General features: G+C 41.4%; 2 protein-coding genes across 9 annotated transcripts in view; one reads left to right on the top strand and one right to left on the bottom strand.

Annotated features, from left to right (window-relative positions):
• ULK4 (unc-51 like kinase 4) overlaps positions 1-3,634 on the bottom strand; it is a 190,903-nt gene extending 187,269 nt beyond the window's left edge. For 4 of the 5 annotated variants that reach the window (XR_014942922.1, XM_015854094.3, XM_085538197.1 and 1 more), the window contains exons 1-3: positions 3,043-3,181; positions 2,487-2,680; positions 1,286-1,385 (exon numbers count right to left, since the gene is read on the bottom strand). Coding sequence is in view for 4 of the 5 variants with exons in the window: in XM_015854094.3 (XP_015709580.2) it covers positions 1,286-1,385; positions 2,487-2,624 (238 nt within the window). In the remaining variant the exon portion in view is untranslated. Of the gene's footprint in view, positions 1-1,285; positions 1,386-2,486; positions 2,681-3,042; positions 3,182-3,528 lie in introns of those variants that run through there. The other variant, XM_085538199.1, reaches the window with a different exon arrangement.
• A 7,550-nt stretch (positions 3,635-11,184) lies between these two features.
• TRAK1 (trafficking kinesin protein 1) overlaps positions 11,185-18,362 on the top strand; it is a 117,623-nt gene continuing 110,445 nt past the window's right edge. For 3 of the 4 annotated variants that reach the window (XM_085538209.1, XM_015854101.3, XM_085538217.1), the window contains exon 1: positions 11,185-11,496. The gene's annotated coding sequence lies outside the window, so the exon portion shown is untranslated. The other variant, XM_085538201.1, reaches the window with a different exon arrangement.

Below are 18,362 nucleotides of genomic sequence, written 5' to 3'. Positions count from 1 at the left end.
CACAAGTACAATTTGAGGCAGGTCAAGCAGGACCTTTATTAACTATGACCACAGAGAGAGAACATTCAGGGAGTTTTTTACCCTCCCACTCTCTTGCCCTCTCAAGTGATTGCAGAGACCCACTCCTACACTGTTTCGAAGAAAAGAGAAGTGAGGAAAAAGTCACTTAAGCATTAACAAAGCCAAATGTCCACCCTTGGGAGAGATGAATTCCAGGCAAACATTTTCAGGCTAACTAGGCCAAATAACCATGCCTGGCAGGGATGGGCTCCATAAACTGCTTGCTAACTGACACAGTTCACATTTTAGCAATTGGACATCCATTGTTAGCTTAGGTCAGATCTGGGGACTGAATACAATCCCAGTCGGCTAGCTGTTACTTGAAATTAATCTGCTTGCTGTTACTTGAAATTAATATCTTTTTAGTTAGGATAAACTTCTTTGCCAGTCCTCTCTCGAATCTTTAAGAACTTTATCCCCACACTGCAATACTGCAAGATACAATACACAATAATTGTTATTCTTAACAATAGAATGTCTGCCTAATAAATTACATACATGCCAATTTGTTAAACAAGGCAAATAGGACATGGCCTCCACATCAGCCAACTAACTTTAACTGCAATAACTGAAAGAATGACCTGACTATTTTTCAGGTCTTCTAGCTTCTCCCATAATTCTAGGTAGCAGTTTGTGATATTGGCTCTTACTATGAAACAAATTCCACACCTTAAAATATTAACATGCTTCATTTGCACAATTGCCTTTCCTTTCTTTCTACATAGAGAAAAGCATAACTACTATCTTCTGCTTAAAACATACAGTCACAACTGAAGAAAGCATTAAAAGAGTTCTTAAAAAGACTGATGCTAACCTACCATAATACCGTTAATTACTTAATACAGTTTTGGGTTATCAGTGCACCCAAATTAAATGTCTTAACATAAATATTTCCTTACATAAATTTTAGATAACTAGATTCCAATTACTCACAATTCATTGTTAAGTTCCCTTAGCTATTAGAATCTAACATTATGACACCAAAATCAGTGTTTCACATACACTGTGAAATAGAAGAGAAATAGAAAATAGAAGAGTTTGGTGGATTTCTAAAAATATTTTCAAAACCAACATTTTTAAGCATACACACATATATGTAACCTGATTTAATTTTTCTTCAAAGACTGAAATATGTACTTTTTGTGAGAAACATTTGTTATGAAGAAATCTTACAAATATCTGTAATACACACATATATTTATTTTTATTCATCTGAACTTTTTACCTGTGCATAACTCCATTACGAGCCAAAGATGGTTGCTTGTTTCGTACCATTCGTGAAATGTCACTATATTCTTGTGTCTGATTTCATGAGTCAGACGAACCTAGAGCAAAGTTCTTAACATTATTAGTGGGGAAAAATATCTCCTATATATGGATTGGAGGAGGATTGGAGACAACACAGCTTTATGCTGGATCATCTACTCATTCCTGTGCCTAGTCCAGTACACTAAATAGTTAAAAATTCATCTCCAACTCAGATTAATTTTACATGTAAGTTGAGAACAGATAACTTTCCTCACAGACCTTGGCCTACTGAACCTTTTCAAACATATGACAAAGTTTCTCAGCCAATCAAACAGAGATACTATAGATTTATAAGCACTGTTTAACTCTTCTGCACCGCTACTAAGACTGTAAAAGAGAATTTGGAGTCAAACTTGGACGTCTACTTTCTTTTTTGTGGAGAACACGACTGTGAGAAAATATGGTAAATATAATAAGGGGAAATAAAGAGTTTTTTCCCCTCAATCTTATCAGGCAAAAGCAATCACTGTGGGTCTCTGAAAGTCTGTATTTCTACCACACCTGCATAGCCTCACGTCTACAGAAGTCTCTGAATCCTGTCAGAGCCATATGGTACCCCTATGGACTTTCTAAGAGGAATATGCTTTGAAAGGAAAAAAGTTTTGAGTTGAGAAAATTTATGAATCACCAAATAAATGATCACCAAAACAATGAGAGGAAATATTAAACAAAATTTATCAACTGGAAAAATACAATATTTGAAAAGCTTAACTGTATCAGTTACCATTTCTTATCCAGAAAGCAAATGTTTAAAACTTTTCCAAGCTTTTACAAATCAAAACTAATCTACTTAAAATACTATTCTTTCATAAAAAGTAATTTCTTCTTAGTAAGAAGTAAGAATTATAATTTACTAGAAGGGACTACTATGACTGGATTTGCACAACTGATAGAAAAATAAAGTCAACCACTACAGCAACACTTATTTTTATAAAAGGTACTTTGACGTATCATAGAAAGAGTAAACCTGTAAAAATGAGTTTATGCAAGAGCACCACTAGATGAGAGAAATAAACACTGAAGCATTTGGCATTTTTCTTTCTGCTATAAGGATTTTTTTTTAAATTTTTTTTTAAGTTTGATCTTTTCCCAAACTTAGAAGGAAAAGTATTACTTACCCAGTTTGTTATCTCAGCTCTTTTACATTTATCAGTGCAAAGAATGGCAACAAAATTAATTGTCCCCTTTCTTCTTCCTTTATAAACGATGGTCTTGTTTCCTCTTCCTATCTCTTCATAAAGAATGAAGTTCTCCATACTTAAGGATGTTTTACTGTTAAGGGACTGGAAACATTTTCTTAAGTCAGATAAACCTTTAAAAGAAGAAGGGAAAGAAGGGAAGCAATCAAATGAAAGAACAAAAAGAACCCCACGGGGATTAACATTCCTAACAATACTAAGATCCATGTAGCTTTACCAGTTATAGAAATTGGCATTAGCAATTTTTTTTCATGGATGGAAACAATTGATTTCAAAAGCCTTTTAAATGCATTGGCCAACTGTGGGAGTCAAAGAGTTCCACAAGAAAATTTTAGTTTAGTTTAGTTTATAACTACCACTTTTGTCTCAATAATTTTATGTGGTTTAATTTACAGTGAAACAAATTAAACCTTTGTCATTTGTCACAAACGTTCCAAAACCAGAATATATTGCTACCTAGTAACTCAATAAGCACCTTATTTTAAGTTCTTCCAGCTTCCAACCAACTCCATGTCCAATGCCCAGTTCTTCCAACTAACAACTGAAATATTTTCACAGCCATCTGGAGTTGCTTATTCTCATCTTAACACCAACTTCTTTCATTTTGCTTGTAAAAGACTGTTGTTTTCTCTTCAACAAGACCGGCTCTCAATGTAGTCACCTGACAACCAAAGAAAATACACAGCATATTGCAGTGGATAGTGCAGCAACAAGGATAGAGAGGAAGGCTGCTTAAGCAGTGCTATTGCCAAATGCCTAATTACAAGCCACAAACTCAATTTCACTAACTTCCTTGAGACACAAAGCTCAAATGACAAACTATACATCCAAATGAGACCAGAGAATTCTCAAGTCTTTACATAGAACACGATGTGAAACACTCCTGAAACACACACACCTACATCCACAAACACCAAGTGTAAGTTAACTTGATTTTATCACACAATAAGCAAAGCTTAACCTTACAAGGTACGCCTTTTTCTTCCAGTTAAGGCGGGCAGCTACTGGACGACTGAGAGGCGACAACGGCAAGAAGGAAACCGCCCGCCACCGCGCCGCCATCGACTGAACCCGGCGGAGCGCCGCACACCCCGCTGTGGGGGGATATGGATGTATCCCGACGGGGAATCCAGCGCCAGGCACCGAAATAAAAGAGTAAGAAAGAGAAGAACCAGCAGAATACACGGAGTGACTCGGGAAAATGGCTTTTATTTTTCGTATCCTAGCAAGGAAATGCCGCAAAGAACCAAAAAGGACTGCACTCTCTCCCCCGCACAGTGCTCCGGTGGTCTCCACCGTGACCCCGTCTCCAGGAGACAGAGCCGGACGCCACAGCCGCTATTGGGCCGCAGCGGAGCCACGCGAGGCGGAGCGGGGCGTGGAGGTGGTGTCACCCGGTTGCTTGATTCCCTACCCATTAGATACCTAAAAGCATTGATAAGATTCCCCCTCTGTCTTCTCCAGACTGAACAGTGCCAGTTCTCTCAGATTTTCCTCAGAAGAAAGATGCTCCAGGCCCCAGCTCCCCAAAACATTTGTCACTGTTCAGCTTCTCGTGGGTTTGGTAGGAAAGCTACAAATTGATGTGAGGTCAGTGCTGAACACAGACAAGATTTTTGCTGTTCTATTCAATACTGAGCTGGCAAGTGCTTAAAAAGATTGTGTATGTACAACAAAATTGCTCATTTCTCAGTAATCTCAGATTCCATCCCATTTTGCAGCATGATTTCAGTGAGTTGACTACCAGCAAAGCCACAGCTTTGAAACTGTCCAGCTCTTTTAATATAAACGAGTAGTTGACTAGATATAAATAAAGTGGATATATAAATAGAAGTCACCTAGTTTCTTCTAGTTGACACAGTGAAAGTAAGCTTTTGAAGAGTGATTTATTTAGAGTTTTGAAAGCTGTATGTACTGTCTTTAGTTTTGATAAGGGTGACCGATATAAATCAGAAGGAACAGAACATCTTCATGTACCAGTGGCCATAGCAGTACTGAGCACACAGAGACACAAACAAGATGCTTTAATAACAAGGCAGAGATTCACGAAGAGCATTTAATTTGAAAGTCTATAATGATGAATGTTCAGTGCAATTAAAAGCAGACTAAATTGACTTGTTGATTCATACCTGCCATTTTTCCAGTTCCTCTTAGCTAGGATCTATGGGGTTTTGTGTTTGTGTGTTATAGATAAACACTTCATTACACATTTGTATTCTTCTCATTGTCCAGATGCATAATTTCAAAATACTCCAGGTTAGGATTTCTTCTCTTTGTTAAAAGAATTGCTTTGGAGTAAGAATTGGGAGTTATCCCTTCAAAAATGTCACTTGCTTCCTGTATAGGAATTATCTTGAATAATTAACCTATAAACAAATATAAATCAGAGCTGTAATTTCACAACTCTTATCACTGGCCCTTTTCCTACTGTTTTTATCTGTTACTGCTTCCACTGCTGGTTACCAAACATGAATTCAAGCACTGTATTCAGTTGCAGGAAACTTTTCTGTGGGAACATTTTCAGTATTGAGGAATGGAATGCTAAATATTCCCTTAGCTGTTTACAGCATTTAAAAGCCCTTTGCAAACTCTACAGCAAACTCAGCTTTGCTACTTACTCGCCTAGCTATCGTAAGGGACAGTCAGATGAAATCGAATTCTTGTTCTCAAATAAATATATGATCTAATTTAAAGTAAACTGAGATCTCATGATTGGAACTACGTAGTTCAGGAATGCTTAAACACTTCACTGCTGTGTCCTCAGTGAGTGATTCGGAAGCTTCTGACATTCTGCCTGGTTCCTAAAAGTCTGACTAGTCGCCTGTATTAAAACACCTCTTCATCTTTTGTTTCCCGTTGGTAAGGAACTGTTGTTTAGTTTGCTTTAATGCCTGTTGAAGACCCTATATACTTCTATTTTGCCACACGTACTAGAATTTCTCCCAGCAATGCTGATTGCTCATGTTCTGTCTTCTCAGTACACGGTGTTTCCTACTCCCTTTAGCTACATCTTTTCCAAACTGACCCCCACTCCTCTGAGAGTTTCTATTCTCAGTGTTTTGAATAATTATGACTCAGTTGCCTGTATATAACCTTATGTTCCATTTGCCTTGACGGTTTTGTCACTCCTGGGAAGTACACAGGGCCATTCTTCTGGTCTTAGACCATTTTGGCAGTATGATGGATGTGAACATGAGCTCATCTTTATCTCGTGCTTTTTATTCTCATATTCTTTTCCAACACTCCTGAAACTAGCACAGACTGTCACTGTTCGAGGAAAACTTTGTGTGCTTTTCCTATTTCTCCAGTTCTGCGGTAATACTGTGTTTCTTGTCTTATGGTTTAGTCACCTTATTTTTCTGGTACAAGACTGCTCTCAATAAGGAGTCAGCTCTACTCAGTGGTCTTCCTTGAGGTTGTTAATTCAAATGTTAATGTTTCAGTATCGTATGCTGCTGATATTTGGGAGTAGCAATGATTTTTCAAATTATTTATTTTTGAGTTTTTTCTTTTTTTTTTTGGAAATTTGTTTTCCTTGTCAGAGAATTTAAACTTTCCACTGTGGAAACCTTGCACAGCCCTTGTCAACCTGTTTGTTTCTTGGTGAGGCAAAAATTACCAGCGGTCTCTTATAATAATAGCGCTGCCAGCCCTGCCTCACTGGATCAACCTGTAAGGTCACCAGCTGTGCACGTATAGCATGCTTGTGTTCCTTCTTTCTCCATTATGCTTTGTTTATGTCTAAGGTTGGAGAGAGATATGATAAGATAATCTGCAAAATCCAATACTACTGGAGTTAATACCTTTCAGGGCAGGCATAGTACAATCTACTTTTACTTTCCCATGCTCATGCTTTCCTTGGTTTCTTTCTCTGTATAAGGTGCTGAAGTAGAAAACAACCTCCTCTTATTTTTGTCTGCATTTAATTTTATCTATTAATAAAAAGGGTCTTGATTCTGAGGAATGACCACGGTTTCTAACAGGTACTCCTTACATCACATTCCTGAATATCATCAGAGGTGACGATGGCTTGTGAGGCTGGCTGGCAGAGCTGATATTCTGCTGCAAAATTCACTTGTAATAGTGCTCTCAACACCCAAACCTACATGCTGGTACCAGCGTATGCTAAAATGGCTACTTTTGCTCATCAGGAAGGCTGAATAGGCCTCATCAAAATCTTGCTTTTCCTATGGCTAGTGTGCCGCTTATGTTATTTGTAGATTATGTAAAATTATTAATGAAGCTTTATTTTTCTGTCTATTTCAATGTCAAAATTATCCTTTATCCTATTGCTATTGACTGTGTAAAGCAGATGCTGTACTGGTTGAATTAACTTTTACCTGTTGTACCTATAACACGCTGGGAGGACATCTAATTTTCTTCAAACACATACAGCAGCTTGGATTTGTGCAGGAGTCAAATGCTTTGTCACTGAGTAAACAGATTGACTGCTCCAATAGAAAGCAATAGATTTTAGGTTGCACAGTCTGAAGATTCAGCCTGTATACTCAGGATAACCTCTGCATCCTGATTAAAATTCACAATGTCTTGAAGGGTACTATCATCATTCCACAAAGTAATTTTCATTTGATTTTGCTTGATTGAACATATTTTTCCTTCCAAGGTGCAAGCCTGGTACATTTATTATTATTCCACTATCTTGCATTTAATTTCCTCTTTATTTTTCTACTTGTCATCAATTCTAGTGCTAATCAGAGCTTTACCAGTTATTTATTCCAACTTGCATTTCATTAATGTTGAGTATGTGCAGTCCCCCATCATCTGAATTATTCTTTGCCTTTTCGGTGTTTTTCTTCATACTGTAAGCTCTGGAATAATACTTTCTTTTGCTATGATTACTACATCTGACCCTCTATGCAGGATATTTTTATTGAATTTTCTTGTTAAGATCTTCCTTCATTTTACTTTTCTCTTCAGCTTGTGTAGGCCTTAATTTGTGTGTAAGATTTCATCTTTAAGTTAGTCTCTCACTTATGCTCCTCACATTTGATGTGTCTGCTCTACTTAGGTCACAGCTTCACTAAGACTTCAGACTAATGCCACGAGCTGGCATTGCTTCTGAAAAATGCAGGAGCAGGAAAGAAAATCCAAATAAGGAAGCTGGTGAAGAAGGAATAAGCATTAGTGCTGACATGCCAGCTGAAACAAGCTTACAGCTCTGAACCACAAAATCTTTTCTGCTGATTTGATGCTCCCAGAAACTTCTATATTCCATACTTAGTTGTTAAAACATGTATATATGTAAGCAAATCATAAAATCCTAGAATCTTTTGAAAGATCCTTAAAGGACCCATCTGCAATGAACAGGGACACCTATAGCTCAGTCAGGGTGCTCAGAGCCCCATCCAGCCTGACCTCGAATGTCTCAAGTCAGAGGACTTAGAACATTACTTAATTCATGCTGATGTAAAAGAAGTGTGAGAAATGGGGCCAGTAACACCAGGTGTCAGCAGAACAAAAAGAGGAAGCAGAGCTATTTCTTTCTTCTTAGATCCACTACAGTTATTAAGATACACTTCCAGGATATGATTTAGTTTTTCAGATCATTTATACCTATTGAAATTGGCTTGTTCTCTAAAATTAAAATCATCCACTGGACAATCATAGCTAAAATTAGGATCTTCATCTGGCAAACAAACCAGAGATTTCTAAAGCTATTTCCAAATGCTTTTAAAGCAATACTGTATTCCTCAATTGTTTTACAGGGACCATCAAGTAAGTTGTAGAGACAGAAAGTGAGGAACATGCAAGGAGAACGTCAGCATACACACTCTGTATTGAGTGCACACTGAAGCCTTCAGAAGCAAAATTGAGAATGAATGTTGTGAATATTATACAGGTATATAATAGATAATATATATATATTTATTTATTTATTATATAAATAATATTATATAAATATTACATGGCAATCAAGAAGGGAGAGGAAGTTGAGAGAATAACGAAACAGTGCAGAGAAATATGGGAAGCTTTTTCTTCAATGGTAACCAGATACTTTAAGTGACAAGCTTCAGAATTACTAGGTGGATGAAGCAGTAAGAATACAACACATATGAGTATGCTCATATGTACTAGGACACAATGCAACAAAAAATCATAAGGAGGATTTGGTGCAGCAACTCAGAGACAAATGCTGTCATATCTTGTGACCAGCACAGACATGCAACATGCATGCAAGAAGCTGGTAATTCCTTAGTCCCATGTTCTCAACCCTGACATGCTCTCTCCTGGGAAGCTGCTGGGATTCCTCCTCGATCTTCTCTATGTAGCATCTGCTCTGCCTTCTATGCTGGCAACCTCATTTTTGTATTGTTTTGTAAATACGTATTAACTTACATGCTGTTGGGACATTGTGTATAGGCGAATACAGAGATAGTCCAGCCACAGAATGATATGGTATAGGAAAAAAACACTGCTTTTAACATGAGGTCATCTGGTTATAATATACAGAATTGTTTCATGATGAGAAAAAGGCATACATTTAATTACATACTTCTGTGCAGTACAAATTTTCCTCAATCATTTTTCAGAGTAAAGCTTGTTAAATAACCGTTGTTAATATTCTGTGTATCCACAGACCTTTTCAGATCTGTAGTATTCAAGTAAGTCCGGTTTCCCCATTTGGAACTATTTAACCTGTGATTCATGAACTAATTTCAGTTTCTTGCAAATCAGTTGTACGCTTAATATGCACATTTAAAAATAATATTTTTGTTCATAAAGAAAAATGTAGGATTGTCTATTTTGCTTTTGGGTAAAAAGCTGTTTTTTTAACACACGAAAATCACAGTTGTGTAAATGTAACCGAAGATGTTTCAGTTTAAAAGCTACAGCTTCAAAGAGTTATTATGGTAGAACTATGCTGGACATTTTAAAGAAGTTTTACCTCTATTTAAATTAAAGTTTCTTCTTGTGCATATACAGTGCACATGGCTGCCATTTGTCCCACTGTTAGGGACTCGTGTGCACTCCAACAAGACTCCTTTCATTCTCAGCAGTACATCTCAAATCCCTGTTCCCTACAGATAGGACAGATCAGTCGGTTCTTCTCTACCAAAAGTCTGCAGTCGTGCAGACTTGTTTCTCTCTGCTGTTGGAGTGGATCTTCACTCACTTTTTGATCTATCTTTCTATCTTTCTGTCCTCTCTGTTTTTTCAGTACTAGATTTTTGTTCTTGGATTCGAAAGTCATGATATTTTTGCTCTGTGTCTTCCTCTGGCTTTGTGGAACTGAAAGCTCGTATTTTTTTTATCCTGTACCAGTCTATCTTCACTTTCCTTCTCCTTCTTAATCCATTCTTCAAAGCACAGAGCAAGCTCTGTTCCTCTAAAACACTTCCCTTTCACCCTGACGACCCTTCCTCCTCACTGGTCTCTTGGGCTGATGTTACACATTATTATTATAATTAGTGTTGCTCAAAGGGCGGATCTGCCTCTTGTTTATACCACTGCACTGACTTGTTCCTTCTTTCCTGCAACTTCTGTTCTGGGACTTTATCAGAAAACTATCCTTTAAATCCCTCTGATTTACCTCACAGTCCAACCCAAGGGTCACATGTATAGAAGACTGGGCACAAAAGAAACAGTGCAAGTGAGAGTGAGAAGTGGAAAGTTAAGGGTTATGTCTAGGGTGATGCCCAGGCATGATATTTCTTAGCAGTAGCATGAAGTTCCTATTTTCAGGATGAGTTGGTTTGAGGATACTGACATGATGTGAGTGCCATGTTACCAAAGGAATAAAGTCCTCCCATATATGCAGTTTAATCTCTTCCCTTATGTTCCCTCCGGATACTCACATGACCTGAAGGTGAAACTACTTCTTTCATTAATTTGGCAGAAAATATAGAAAGAAAATATTGGTTCTGTCATGCTGATGAACTGAATCGTTACTCAGCAGAGGCAGCCCCTGGAAAACCCAGCCAGTGACTGCCTGGCTCCTCCACGAAGCTGGGGAGAACAGGCTGCTCCCCTTAACAGTTCCCCCTTTTCTGTCACCCAAGCTCATCCTTCTGTGTCTTTGCATCTGGGAACCTTTGGACCATTTCTTCTTATGGGTTATCTACGGGTATGTAGATAATACCCATATATACATACATCATGTGCTTCCTGATTCCTGTCATTAGCACGGTTGCAACGTTCCTGCCTTCCAGCTGTAACCTCAGGCACAGCTCTGGTCTTCCTCACTAGTAGACAGTCCCTCCAACAACAGACAGCTAGAAATGGTGAGCCGTGATTTCCTCTGGTTCGCTTTGTTTTATGATCCATTAAGAACCCAGACCGAAGCTTTTCAGTCTGTGAGACATCAGCCAGAAGCTGATAGTCCCTCCCCTTGGGGATTTTCAGGTCTTGGCGCATTTTGCCCTCACAGTGGTACTTTCTGCCCGGACACGGGCAGCACTCCTCCTTCCACACTCAAAGCAATACCCACTCGGAGCTCCCAACTCCCATCACGACCCCAACTCCCGCCTCACTTGACCCGCCCCCCGGCACCCCCGGAGCGGTCGGGCCGCCCCTCCCCGCGGCAGGGCCGGGCCATGAGGTAATGGCCGCCGGGGGTTGCGCTGCGGCCGCCCCTCGGTGCCCGCCCACCGAGGACGCCGCGCGGCCCGGCTGCATGCCGCCGGCGGGAGGGGTTTGCGGCGCTCTGCGGGCGGCTGGAGGGACGGAGAGAGCCGGGAGCGGCGGAGGGCTCATGAGGCGCCGGCGGACGGAGGGCGAACCAGCAGCCGCAGCAGCGCGCCGGCCCCAGCAGCCCCCGCGCCCTGCCCGCGCCGCTGAGGGGCCGCGGGCCGCGGGCGGGCCGTGAGGGGCGCAGCAGTCCGGCAGTGGCCGCCGCCGGCAGCCAGGCTCCCCCCGCCGGCGGGGGCGCCGCCGCCCGCGTCCCGCCGCCCAGGGGGCCCGCAGCGGGGTGAGTGCGCGGGGCGCGACGAGCGGCTGCGGCCGGTAGGGGGGTGGGGGGGAGCGACGCAGTGACCGCAGGTGAGAGAGCGGGGGCAGCTCCTTTGGCCGGGCGGCGAAGTGGGTCACCGAGCGGGACGACGCTGCTCCCGCTCCCCGCTGCACCGGCGACCTTCACAGCCGGCTGGTTGGCTGCGGGCGGGCGGGCGCCGGGCTCTGCCGACCGCGTGTGCTCTTTTGTCCCCTCTGGCCGCTGACAGGACGGGACAGCCGGGTCCGGCTGCTCACCGAAGGTCAGGGATCGCTTGTTAAACCGGACCTGTAAATTATTGACAGGTACGGTACTGCCGTCCTCAGCCGGGCGGACCCCCCTAAGAGCTTTCCTAGCCGCTGGGGAGGACTTTAAATATTGACTTGGTTTCCTTAGTATCGAGGATTACAGATAGCTCTCAGAAGTGTACTTCTATTTAAAATGACTAAAATATTCCATTATATTTTTAGCAAGGCTGAAGTCTCAGTGCCCGCTGATTTGCAGCTGGCTGCTTTGAACTTCATGTTTAGATAAGCTCATGTTTTGTGTAAAATTAGGAAGCAGGAGGAAATGTACAAGGAATGGAGCATCTGTCAGTGGGTGGGAGGCCAGACTTCTCCTGTGCTCACAGTTCTTTGTGAGAAGCTGCCGTGCGGACGCTGCCTTGGCAGCTGTAGCCTTATTTGAAGTGTTCAGTCCACTGAGATGAAATCACAGGTGTAAAGACTTTCGGAGAGAAACAATGACAAAAAACAACAGTTCTGCTGATGGGGTGCATACTTTACTGTTGTACATTACACAATTTCATGTGCTGTGAGTGAGGCTCTTGCTTCTGTCCATACTGGAGCTGTTTAATGGCTGTGTCTAGGAAGGGTTAGATGGAGGTTAGGGACAAGTTCTGCACCAGGGCACAGCGAACATGGAACAGGCTGCTCAGGACAGTGGGCACAGCCCCAAGTCTGGAGTTCAGGGGGTGTTTGGACAACACTGTCAGACATAGAGTCTGAATTGTGGCTGGTGCTTTGTGGAGCCAGGGGTTGGACTCTGTGATCCGTGTTGGTCCCTCCCCTTTTGGGAATATTCTATGATCCTACCTTGCCCTGTTAACAGCTCTTCTGGAGCTTCCACAAGAAGTGTGGTGGAAAGCGTGTTCTTTCTCACTCCAGAAGGTGGATGCTCAAAGTTGTGCCTTCTCTTAGGCACTGTAACCTGTTATAATTGAACCTGATGTCAACAGATAAGAATAATTTTAGCAGCACATATGAACATGATATTAAACCATGATTACAGCTGTTTGTCTTCTGTTTTCCAGTGAGCTTCACTGTGAAGAAGCATTAACAGAAGTGTAAATATCCTAACGGAAGGCAGAATTTTCAGCTTTTAGTGTGAGCCACTGTGTTAAAAGGAACCCAGGCAGCTGAATACATGGATAGAGTTTGCATTTCTATTGAAATAAAACAGAAGTTTCTGTCAGTTGCATGCATGGGTTCTCACTTGACAGAAGAGTTAACCACATGGTGGATGAAATTAGTAGAACTAACTCTGGATGTAGGGCAAAAAACTCAGCAAACCAATCAACAAACCTTTGTAAGAAGTTGGTTCTAGAGCAGGGGATGGTGCAGCACTCTGTTGTGTTGAAAAAGTGTTAACGTCATTTGGCACGTATGCAAACGCATCTGCTGTTCCTTGTTTGTTATGTGTATGCCTAAAATCTCAGTGAGATGTGAAGCTATTGCTGCATTGTCTGATCTAGTTTAATCCAGAGTTCTGGCTAGTGAAGCAATACTGGCATGTGATCTGCAAGTTTTGCCCTGTATTTTAATGGATGTTAACTTGGGACTTTATCAGCTTTTGGAATGCAGATGGGAGTTGCTGAAGTTGCCTGCTCAAGGAGTGAGATCAGATGGAAGAGATTGTTGTCTGGAGTGGTTTGGATGTCCTACCTGCAGGTTCATGGTGGTCTTCTCTGCTGCAGCCCCCAGCTGAGCTCATTGCTGCTTCACGTGTTCTCTGTCCTGTAGCAGTGCCAGTTACTTTTATAGCAGTAACTTGATCATAGCTTTCCCGTGTCCTCTAACAGCTTCCTTTTGTGTTCTGAAATACCTAGCCAATCCATGTAGGGGCAGAACAGTGAGATTAGAATTGGACTAATTAGGACAGGTTAAATATTTTTGAGCAAAACTAGTGTTTTGTACTGTTTTCACTATATGAGTTTGAAGCAATTACAAGGAAAAATGCTAAAGCTTCCCACTATATCTGCCATGGTAATACATTAATGCAAGATTTGCTTATTTTTAATAGCTTAGTGGAAAGCATTCTCAGAATGGGTGCTGTTGAGGCAGTATCTGCAGTGTTTAAGGGCAAGAAGTTAAGAACAAAGCTTTCACTCTCTGATAGCTGTGCATGTTTCTCTTGATCATTCCTTATGTTATTTAAACCTTCCCTTGGGAGGAGGGAAGTAAAAACATAAGAACAGATAGAGGAAGTCTCATTCCAGACCATGGAATTAGGAGCTGTATTTTAGCTTGTTGATCAGAGAACTGTTACCCGTAGTCTTTTTTTTGGGTAACTGATTCCATTTCCTTTCTGAGTTGCTCATGCTTCCAAATGTTCAATAAGTTCTGCTGCTGTAGAAAGCTTAGTGATGCTACCACGATCACAATTAAGGAATAAATAACTCTCAGATTGCTTGTAAAGTGACCGAAGGCATAGTGCCATGATGATTGTACTGATCCTCGTTTCTGCTTTGAATGAGACTCACTTCTGTATAGTGTAAGGGCCATTAAGAGGAATAGACTCCAGTACCATTTGCCAAGTGTCCTTCAGAGCCATTGTAAAAATGTAATAGATAGGATACTTTCTAGCCTCTATACACATCCGAGTTGTAGGCATTGCACCTAATGTAGTCAGCTTTGTAATTGTGGGACTGTAGAACTGGTTTGTGAGTTACCATGCCTGTGCAGTGAAGGTACGTGTTTCTGAGTCATGTTTGTGTCATTGAAATTCCATGAGCAATAGCATTGCCGCCTTGGAATGCTGCACTTGCGTGGAGGGGTCAGCTCTGTGGATTCAGTTGTGGATCAGGGTAACTGGGAGAGAGAAAAACATGGAAAACTAACTTAATGTTAATGTAGGCCCTCTGAGGTGCCATGTCCTGTCTAATTTGAAGCTCACCTGCTTGCCTGGTTTGATTGAGGTAACTATGCAAAATCACAAGCACTCTTATTTTACTTTATTGTGAATAATGTGCTGTCAGCTAAACAAATTTCAGACGTTCACCATTAATATTCTTTGTTTAAAACTGTCCTTTATTTGAACTTCGATTCATCATTTGCATTGATTACAGTGCAAAAAGTCATGCCCTGTGGTCATCCTGCTTATGATTGTCTGGCTAAGAGGCTTATTGATAGCACAAACAGATTAGCTCAGAGACTTAGATTCTATTATGTTGGCAGATTTGCTTTAGTTAGATTAGTTAGCAACTGGAGTCGATTCTTTGCCCTTCTTACTGCTTCTCTGGACAGGACTGTTGGCTAACCTTGCAACTTGCAATCCATTAGATGCTGTAAACCTAAACAGTACTGTGGCTTGTAGCTGTCCTATTGCCTGGAGAACTCCATGATTTAGTTGAGAACTGGTGGTTGGTTTATTTTGTTAAGGTTAGTTTTTAATAGGATTGTCTGTCTGATCTGACCCAATCCTTTGGGCAGCTGAGCACGTCTTAGCAGTGAGGCAAAGGAAGCAATGGGAGTAAATGGCTGAGGCTTTGGTGTCAGGTGAGAAAGCCTTCAATGAGCATAAGCTGATTGTGGAACTGCTACACCCTAAGCTCTGGTATAATCAAAACCAGTTACATGTTGGTACGTGAGATTTTACTTTTGATATTGAGGCTGACAGTAGCCAGCATACATTTGTGTGCTGATGAAGTAATCTTAACTCCCAACGTCTATATGAACAGAAGGGGGAAATACTGAGCAGTCAAAGTTTTTAAGGTATACACACATATTTTCCTTTGTGATATGGAATAAGAACATGCTTAAAAATTAATTTGAGTATTTCCATTCCAGTAATTATCAGTTCAGTCTGTGTTTCTGAGTACCCTTTTCTGAGCAAGGTGCCCATAGATTATATTCTCTATTGCAGGTAATATTATCCTCAAACTTGATGTGTAAAATGTTTTAAATGTATGTAGTGTATACAAACTAACTGAAAGACCAGTTTCTTTATGCCTTCTTTGTTGATTTGTTCTTATCAAACTTGTCTGGAAAGACTTTAAAATTCAGACAGAATCAGCAGAGCATTTTTCTTTGGCCTTATGAAGAATAGTACCAACCTGTGGATGTTACAAAGCCAGAAAGAACTAGGAGGTGATAATCAAAACTGTGTCTATGACTCTGTGCTGGGGTGTTTTGGTGTGAGTTGAGACTTCTATACTGTTGTTTTAGCACTCTGGGGAACGGCTGTCCCAGTACTACTAACTAAATGTGAAATATCCTAAGGAATCAGACATTCCTGCTGACTCACAGCATAGTTGAAGGTATTATTTGCCCCATTGTTCAGATCATTAACTGAGATGTTAAATGAGCTTGGACTAGTATTGACCTTTGGGATACTGGCATTGATTTCCACCTTCTTGGCCATTCAGCCAGTTTCTGATCCATCTGAATGTTCATTCAGCACATCCAGTAACATCTTTCCTAGGAGGATCTTAGTGAATTCAATGTAAAAGTCTGTATGGGAATGGCTACATCACAGTGGGAACCTCTGATTGTGTTGAGGGGACACAGCCAGCCCTGGAAGCACAGCTGAAAGCAATTCACCTGTGCAACCACAAGGGATGGGGGCTGTTCCCACCCCTCCCTAAGCCTCCCGTAAGGACTGGCTACCACAAGGGAAGGATCTCTACCTGGACATCCCTGCTTTTAGAGTGTCTGGGGAGCCCTGATCCTTGGCATGGGTAAGCAAATATTTCCATCTTTAACTGGATTGTGACCATTGTCGTTTTTGGGGGGTAATTTAGAACTGTTTATCTGCTATTGCCTTTCCTTGCAAAGGTGTTATTGAAATCAAAGTAGACGATATTCACTTCTTTACCCCCCTCCGCCTCCCTCCTGTTATCTAGATTATTTAAGCCTAGATGCTAATCAGGTTGTTGAAGCATGAATTTCCCTTAGTGAATACACGTTGATTACTACCAATAACTTTCTTGTTATTCATGTGCCTGGAAATGGTTTCACCACCCTGCCAGGGATGCAGGTGAGGCTGGTTGTAGTTCTTATTCTGAAACTTCTCCTGTAGCAGAGTAGCCACAGATTGCTCTGCATTCACCAAATGGTAGACTTCTCCTTTTTTTCCTCCTGTGGTAATAAAACATTGATGATCATTTCCGTGAAGGAAAGGAATGGTTACTACGTGGAAGGGATGGTGATCAATGTTTACCAAAACCATTGCTTTCTTTAAGGCCTTGCTCTTGTAAGAAATGCTGTGCACCCGCACGTGTGAAGGTCACAGCAAGAGCAGTGCTTTTATAGCTGCGTTTCCTGAATGTTATGTAATCTCGTCAGGTGGTAGATAAGCACTTATGGTTTGACCTGGTGACTTGTGGCTGAGCTCAGAGCCATAAATTTCCAGTGTAAGGTGATCTGAACTGAAAATACTGCTTCTGGCCTCTTGAAATGTTTGTAACCTTTAATTATTTTCATATTCTTTCCTGGAAGTTCCGCACAAATGTGCAGAAGAACTTTACAGTGAGAGTGACGGAGCACTGGAACAGGCTGCCCAGGGAGGTGGTGGAGTCTCCTTCTCTGGAGATATTCAAGACCTGCCTGGACGCCTTCCTGTGTGACATGGTGTAGGGAGCCTGCTTTGGCAGGGGGGTTGGACTCGATGATCTCTAGAGGTCCCTTCCAGCCCCTACAATTCTGTGATTCTGTGAATATTAGTCTATAGCAGCTCTCTCCAAAATCATGTTTTGCAAGATAACTGTGTTAGAACAAAAAGGCTGAGAAAGGTTGGATGCTGCACTCACGAGGCAGAACAGAATTCCTTTGGACTTTGGGGCGGGACTGTATTCTTACTGTAATCCAGTTGGGTAATTGTTACGCTGTCATTTTCTTCTTTAGAGAACGTGAAGTTTTCTGTGGCAGTTGTGTACTGATTTCATCAAATAAACAGGATTTTGTTTAGAAACTGCTGCAACTTTCTTAAATGCTTGGTTCTTTTGCGTTGTGGAAGCTACAAAGTATTCAACTCAAAGTAAGTACTCACAGGTCAACAAAGTTAGTCTTCTCTCACTTTGCAAGGGATGATGGGGGTCAGCAAGATCGAAACACTTGACCAAGGTTCAGGAGTCAGTGCCAGTACCAGATCCGTTTCTTGTGCATCTCTGTTCTAAGCCTGTCAGTCACTTAGATCAGTATGTTGGCATGCTCTTTCTGCTGCTGGTGCTTTTGGACCTGTCCTAGTGGAGTGGCTGAGCCAGGTGGCTTCAACAGACAAGAGAAATGGACAAGACAGCTACACCTGGCTTTTCATTACACTAGTGAAACTGGTAGCACTAGGTAGGCCAGGCTCTTCTCTGAAGAGCATACGAGTTGTTCAGGCAATGGAAAGCATTTTATAGAAGCTTGAAACAACTTATGTTCTTTGGGATAAGGCAGTGCTTGTGTTATGGCAGTGTTTTAGTGAAATGTATATGGGAAGCTAACCTGGGGGTTGGATTGCACTGAAAAAGACCAGTGTTCCAAATGAGAGGCTGGGATTTTCAGATGCTGAGAACACAGCACATCCAGGACAGAGTGCCATCTTGCTTTGCTCACTGGTGGCTGTTCTGTGTAAGTCAGCCT

This window comes from Coturnix japonica, chromosome 2, assembly GCF_054131305.1.
Source record: "Coturnix japonica strain WE chromosome 2, WE-NBRP24, whole genome shotgun sequence".
In the NCBI taxonomy this organism is placed as follows: Eukaryota; Metazoa; Chordata; class Aves; order Galliformes; family Phasianidae; genus Coturnix; species Coturnix japonica.
The sequence above is the reverse complement of the archived record's forward strand: the minus strand, read 5'-3'. Positions and strand labels throughout refer to the sequence as shown.